General features: G+C 37.3%; 1 protein-coding gene across 1 annotated transcript; it reads left to right on the top strand.

The window, feature by feature from the left end:
- Positions 1-877: 877 nt before the first annotated feature.
- LOC132057458 (IQ domain-containing protein IQM3-like) lies at positions 878-4,814 on the top strand (the record flags this gene model as incomplete). The annotated part of the gene is made up of 8 exons (XM_059450069.1): positions 878-994; positions 1,536-1,601; positions 1,696-1,784; positions 2,164-2,251; positions 2,341-2,487; positions 2,606-2,698; positions 3,318-3,419; positions 4,122-4,814. Coding segments are annotated over 8 exons (1,188 nt in total), but the record flags the coding sequence as incomplete, so codon positions are not given.
- Positions 4,815-7,948: the final 3,134 nt, after the last annotated feature.

Raw genomic sequence — 7,948 nt, forward strand, 5'->3', positions numbered from 1 at the left:
TATTTAATTATAATATATTAGCTGGCTCTGCTGTGGTAGCTGCAGAGGTTTGGTAGGAGTTGTAACTAATCAGTACTATTACTTTACTTATTATTCACTGCGTGTCAGTATCTATTTATGTGGCATTTTTTATTTTTGTGATTCAGATTATGTTAACTTTGATTAATAATTTAAAATGTATCTTTTTCGTTGTGTTGACATGAGATGAAGTTTAACTTACAGTACTTTTGTACAGTTTTTCAGTATTTAAATTTTAGGGAAAAGGGTCAAACATGCCCCTTTACTTTGGAAAAAGGGCTAAAAATATTCTTCAAATTAATTTTGGGTAAAAAATACCCCTCCCGTCATTAAAGTTTTCAAATATATCCCTGTCTTAACGGAAATCCGTAACATAATCCGATTTCATTTTTAAACCCGCTCCATTTAAAACCGACCCAACTACATAAAAAATTCATATGCGATTAAGCTTGTTCCAGTCCTATATCTAGAGCCTAGGCACGAGGGGCAACCCATATGCGTTTTGAAAACTTTTAAATGGAGAGGGTTTAAAAATGAAATCGGGTTATGTTGCGATTTCCATTAAGGATTATTTGAAAACTTTAATGACGGAAGGATATTTTGACCCAAAATTAGTTCGGAGGATATTTTTAGCCCTTTTCCCACAATAGAGGGGCATTTTTGACCATTTTCCCTAAATTTTAATTTCAAAATAGTGAGGTGATGTAATCCAATTTAGCTTTGAATTATTCACCAAATTAACTCTTGCTAAGCAAAACATTCACATAAATTAGGACAGACAGAGTACCTTTAAGGAAACTGTGTTTTTTCTTTTTACCTGTTTTTATTTATTTTTGTGCTAATGGTATGATGTGTATGAAGGTGGCAAGCTATAGATTATGCTCGGTTGAATCACAGTACAATTTCTTTCTTCAATTACTTGAAGCCGGAAACAGCAGTTTCACGGTGGAATCGCGTAGGCTTGAATGCTTCCAAGGTACAATATTGTTTACATTTTAATTTGTAGATATTCATAGTAAATATTTAAATGAAAAAGACAGAACTGTTAGTGTCACGGGACTTATTGTGTAAGGATGATAATGCTGTGATTAATTAAATTTATTGTTAGTTGTTATTTATGGGTACAGGCTTGTACAAGTTGTAGTTTATAAAAGGTATGTATTGAAAATTCTTGTTACTTCGTTGCTATTTTATACCAAGACAATTTTTTTCTTTTTATTTTACTAGAACTAGAACATGGCCCCTTAATTTAAAGCTGTTTTTGTCATGTTAGGTGATCTTTCGTACTCCAGTCTCTATTTTGACTAGTTTAATGCATAGGTCCAGACCCACATAAGTTTTGCAGATATAGTTATGTGGAAATCTCTGCTAGATCAAAATAATAGTATGTTAATAATTCAAAATCTTATGATGGTTAATTGACATTGTAGTAATAATGCAAAAGTTTATACCAGGATTATTTTTTCTCATCCCAAAAAAAATCGAACATGCACTAATTGTATGTACATTCCGGCCAGGTTGGTAAAGGCCTGTCAAAAGATGCGGAAGCCCAGCTATTAGCTTTTCAACACTGGATTGAGGCGGTGAGTCTGCTTTATTTGAATATGCTCCTCCCTCAATTTTACTTTCATTATTAATGAGATATGATATTTGATCTATGTAGTGTGGTAATTGTAGATTGATCCACGCCATCGGTATGGGCATAACCTGCATATCTATTATGAAGAATGGTGTAAAACTGATGCTGGTCAGCCCTTCTTCTTTTGGTAAGGAAGCTGAATGCTGAAACTGGTATCATGCGTTATCTCAAGTGTAAAATCTTCAGGCTGTCAAAGTCCAGTTGTGCGGTCTCACAAAAGTTTTTGGGATGTAATAGCAGCTTTATGCTAATTGTCATAAACCCTGCATTTGATTCCTAGCTAGGTTAACTATTTCTTTATTATTGTTTTGGGTTACTGTTGCAGTTTCTGTTAAAACCCTGCATTTGATTTTAAGTGTGGTGTGTTTGTCAGATTTGCATTCATCACTAGAAGATAAAGCGATTTTTGTGCAAATTTATTCCTTAAGATTATCTTGCAAATATGGTTATATGTTAAAAGTTACAAGCTTTAGTCTGGGTATTAGAATGACTTAAAGCACGTGCAGGTTGGATCTTGGAGATGGCAGAAAGGTTGATCTCAAAGAATGTCCAAGATCTAAGCTTCAGAAACAATGCATCAAGTATCTTGGACCTGTATGTGCTGATTCTTTTTTTACTTAATTCCATTGCCTGATATTAGCACACAGCTCCTAATTGTTCCCTCCTAATCTTTCTGTAATCAGCAAGAGAGACAATTTTATGAGTACATAATTTCTGGAGGGCAAATAGTGCATAAGCTAACCAGAAATCTTCTCGACACAACTAAAGGGCCACCAGGGACAAAATGGATCTTTGTGATGAGCACCTCAAAACGACTCTATGCTGGTGAGGTGAGCGGTACAGAATTGCTGCATAATTTCTTGTTTTTGTTTTGTTTTATTAATATTTTTAAAATTTATGATTATCCTACAAATTCTTAGTAAACTTTCTTTCTGTAATGTCTTTCAGAAAAAGAAAGGAATGTTTCATCATTCCAGCTTTCTGGCTGGTGGGGCTGCTTTAGCTGCTGGACGACTAGTGGTAGAGGATGGGACTGTGAAGGTAGACTGATTTAAATATCGTAATCACTATATGAATTGGTTTGTTGTATTAGTTTAATCAGGGCATATGTTAAAAATCATATTGATCAGGTAGGTTATCTTTCCCTCCTGTCAGATATGATGTTTGTAAGACTTCCTAATTGAACAATTTGGCTCCATCATTAGTATAAACACTGTCTGTGATGATTCTTTTGCAATTTCCTTGCAACTCTGCACCATATAATTGCATAGAGGTCTTGTTATATTGACTCTTTTGCCTTGATGTACCTGTGTTGGATGGATATGACATATGTATAGGTATGAGTATTTTGTGCAGATATTCTTCAAATACCCTTAAAAGTTGGGCCCTTACCTGTTTATGTACTGGATACATACCCCATATCCATGTTCATGTAACACAGACATAGGAAGAGCTGAAGCTGTAGAAGTAAAACTCGCATTCACTACCTTCTTCAAAAATCATTTTTTGGCTTAGGGCTGTTTTGTCTTCAACAGGACGTATGAAATAAAGAGGATACTGCCACCTTTATCATATGCATGCAATTCTGAAGCCTAATCTAATTTGCTGTTACAATATTTTGCTAGAATTCTGCTATACTCATGACTTTTTTTTTCTTCAGTCTATTTCACCTTACAGTGGACATTATCGCCCATCGGATGATAGCCTTGACACTTTTTTATCAATTCTCAAGGAAAATGGAGTCAACGTGGATGAAGTTAAGGTGAGTGATTTTCATGTGTCTAGCGTTACTTCAAAATTTCTCTTTTAATGTCTAACACATCAGAGAGCTGTTTATCTCATTATATAATTACTTTTGACTATTCAGAAATTTATTTATACTCCATTAAGTAAGACCCAAGTCCTCCACCACCTTAGAGCCTATTATGAGCTATGTTGCTCAGACTCTTCAAATATCCCACCGGATGCATGTTGGATCCTCCAAAAGTAGTGCATTTTTGGAGTATCCAACACGGAAAGAGCAACATAGATTATAAGTACAGCGGGGAATACTCTCCTCGGGCCACAGTTCAAGATAAACAAATAAGAGCCTTTATTTTGTTGATAGGATTGCTCAACTCTCTCAAATGCTCTTCCCTTGTATGATTCTATCAAGTAATTGCTTTAGTGCCATTTTATCTTTCAAACATTAAGCAACTATATTCCTTTTCCTCTTCCTAGTCTTATATTTCTTTCCCTTGCTTTTGCATTGCTTCCTGTGTTTACCCTCTCTTTTTTCTATTCCCCCCCCCTCCCCCAGGCTTGGGGGTGGGGGAGGGATTTACCTTCAAAGCGAAGGGAACAATGCTTAATCCATGTCCTTTATCATACTGTCTGCTTTGCATCGGATTTGACTTGTGGTTTCGTGTGACTATTTTCCAAGTTTTAAACTAAATAATCCATGTCTTTTGTGATCTGTCATCAGATAAAAAAGGGAAATGAAGACCCCGAAGATGTAAAATCTGTCGAAAAATATAAATTTAAACTTTCAAATCTATCAATCTCTCCTCCTCAAGCAGTAAACGAAGAGGAGAAAGACCATTTCACAGAATCAAACGGAGCACTACAAGCTGAAAGTAGAACAACTAGCTACAAGAGAACCCTCTCAGGCGGCCTTCAGAGTCCAAGAAGAGAAGTACCACAGACCGCTATACTGGAAAGGATCAATTCCAAGAAGTCTACAAGATCATATCAACTCGGTCATCAACTCTCTCGGGTGTGGTCAACAGGTGCCGGTCCAAGAATTGGCTGCATTGCCGATTACCCTGCTGAACTAAGATGGCAAGCCTTGGAATTGACTAACATTTCACCTAGACCTTCCGCATCATCAACTCCTAAGCCTTTCGACGCTCTTTGTTCACCTACTTGTTCTTCACCGGTTTTTGGCAATGTACTCGTGAAGTCTTCTTGAACCCGAATCCTTTTTGCCATTGTTGCTGCTACAATGTGCTCTAGCAAGTGTAAATGCCTTGTTCTTCAGCTTATTCTCTGGGTCAGTTGATGTATTTAACCTTTCGATTATGTGCTATGTCCTCAGGAGTCAACTTACTGCAAGGACACAAAGGACTGTTTTTACTGAATCTGCATCTCATTCCAATCGGATTCCCTTTTTCTTCCATTTGGCTTAACATGATTGGGAGAAAACATGATGACATTGTTATGGTGTCTGCTCGAAATATTTGGGTCAAGGGATAAGAAAACTATCTCATTAGTTTGCCAAAAGAGTAACAAAAAATAAACCCAAACTTGATTTTCATTCGTTAAAGAACCATCAAGATTAAATGATTAGATGATCAATGTTGTTCATGTTGCTGAGAAAGTTTCTAGTCCATGTGACTTGAGGGAATGCATATAGAAGAAGCTCAAGTACTGGCGATCTTTCTTCTTTGGTCACTGAAGTACTTGTCAATTATTAAACATGGCAACTGGGGTAAAAATAACACTCACCGACTACCTTTCGACCTTATATTTATAAGATAAATATTATTTTGGAGTTTCTAACTTTCGCATACGAAGCTTCAGAATAGTATATCATAGAGTTTCATCTCTGGAGATTTTTATTTGTAAAATTTGAAACTCCACGATGGCTATTAATTTAAATTTTATGGGTTACGCTACTAGGAGGGCAATTCGCACCTTCTTTTTGAGTCTTTAAATTTTGCCCCTCATATTGAAATCTTTAAAATTTGCCCTTCGGCTAACACCCATAGGTTTCGGGTTCCGAACCCAGCGCGTGGCAAAATCCTTTAAAAAATTAAAAAAAAAATTAAATTTATGCGGACCCGGCATACTTTTTTGTTAAGGAATTGCAGATTATGCGGACCCGGCATACTTATCACCATACGTAATGCGTACTTGGCATAAGTATGCGGATCCGCATAACTTTGATAATTCCTTCACAAAGAAAATTATCTTACGGTCCGGCATAAGTTTATGGATAAAGTGGATCCACATGCCTACTATGTCAAAGAGTAGGATTTGACCAATTTAACGTTGCTTGGCAGGACATATTGGATGGTTAGACAAATTATTGGTTCTTGGAGAATCTGGAGCAAGTGCATACTTCTTCTCAACTTTGGAAAAAGCTTGATTGAACTAAATTCTTGCAATTATTAGGTAATCCTGAAAGAGTCAAGCGAAAATTTATGGTGTTTCAACATGCCACCGACTAAAATATATTTCTGATGTGATTGTGCTTACATGGAGAAAACGTCGATTGCTAATAGGATCATACAATGGGGCTTGGTGTAGAACCAATTTGTGTTATGTGCAAGTGTTGTGATGAAAGTTTGCCCATTAAAGTATGCCCCCAGAGGCATAACTTTGTGAAGGAATTATCAAAGTTATGCACAGGACGGCGTATACCTATACTTATGGGCGGACTTAGCGTAAATATGCTTAGGATCCGTAACTGATAATTCCTTCACCAAAAGTTATCTTAGGTCCCGGCACTAAAGAAGATGGATAAAGTGGATCATGCCTACTATGTCAAAGAGTAGATTTGACCAATTTAGCGATTAACAGCAGAACATATTGGATGGTTAGACAAATTATTGGTTCTTGGAGAATCCTGGAGCAAGTGCATACTTCTTCTCAACACAGAAAAACGGTTCGAACTAAATTCTTGCAATTATTAGGTAATCACGAAAAGAGTCAAAGCCCCGAAAATTTATGGTGTTTCAACATGCCACTGCGACCAAAATATATTTCACAATGTGATTATTATATGGAAATGGGCTTCTATTTGCTAATAGGATCATACAATGGGGCTTGAGTGTAGAACCATTTGTGTTATGTGCAAGTGTTGTGATGAAGAAAGTGCACAATTAGATGCCCTTTGCAAGCATAACTTTGTGGCGGTAAGAAATTATCAAAGTTATGCGGACCCGTATACTTATGCCAAATACGCCCATAAGGTATGAGTATGCGGGTTTGGCATAAAATTTGTAATTCCTTAACAAAAAAAGTATCTTAAATTAAAGATACACGCGATTCAACCCTTGTCTTGCGATTTTTTTTTTTTAATTTTTGGCGGCGAGGGTTCGAACTCGGAACCTCGCGAAGGGCAAAAATTAAAGACGTGAATATGAGGCATAATTCCGGTACCAAATATGAGGGGAAAAGAAAAATTTAAAGACCACCCCAAAAAGAAGGGCACTCCGCGCAAAAAATTGCTACTAGTGTGTGTGTGTGTGTGTGTGTGTGTGTGTGTGTGTGTGTGTGTGTGTGTGTGTGTGTGTCTTTAAAATTTTCTCTCTCTCCCCCCCCCCCCCCCCCCCCCCCTGGGTTCCGGAGTTCGAACCCACGCGCGAGTCAAATTTTTAAAAAAATTCGCAAGGCGGTTAAATTTCGCTATGCGCGAATAAGATACACTTGTTCAGTGAGTACACATTTTATGCGGACCGTATACCCCCCCCCCCCCCGCCTTGTAGGCGGACTTGGCATAAGTATGCGCGCGCGGGGACTTTGATAATTCCTTCACAAAGTTATCTTGGAATTGAGCATACTTTTAATGGGCAAACTTTTATAGGACCGGCATAACTTGTGAAGGAATTATCAAAGTTATGCGGACCGGCTTGCTCTCATACTTAGAAGTCTGCCCATAAGGCATAGGGTATGCGGGTCGGAGATAACTTCGATAATTCCTTTTAAAGTTTACGCAGCGGGGGCATACTTAACGGGCAAACTTTTACCGGACCGGCATAACTTTGTGAAAAGGAATTATCAAAGTTATGCCGGACATACTTACGGCCCCGCGCGCAAAGGCATAAGTATGCGGTCCGCATAACTTTGATAATTCCTTAACAAAAAAGTATGCGGGTGCGGCCTAGCGAAATTTAAACTTGCCTTGCGAATTTTTTTAAAATTTTATCGCGTGGTTCGAACTTCGGAACCTAGGTGTTAGAAAGGAGCAAATTTTAAAGATTTCAAATATGAGGGGGCAAAATTTAAAGACCACCCCCAAGCGAAGGGCACTTTCGCGCAAAAAAATGTTTTTATTTTTTGCGAGCCGATGGGCGCCACAGCCCATTGAACGTCCTTCATTCAAAAATTATACCGTATAGACATGTTAATTATTATGTTATATATATATATTACATATTAAATACCTTTAATATATACATAATTTATGTAAATTTAAACCCTCTCGATAAAATTTCTAACTCATACGCTTCTGGGTCATACGCAATTAAACTCGATGAAGTCTAACTTTATTATACAAAAATGTCCGGGTTACATGTAACTTGACAA

This window comes from Lycium ferocissimum, chromosome 5, assembly GCF_029784015.1.
Source record: "Lycium ferocissimum isolate CSIRO_LF1 chromosome 5, AGI_CSIRO_Lferr_CH_V1, whole genome shotgun sequence".
Classification (NCBI taxonomy): Eukaryota; Viridiplantae; Streptophyta; class Magnoliopsida; order Solanales; family Solanaceae; genus Lycium; species Lycium ferocissimum.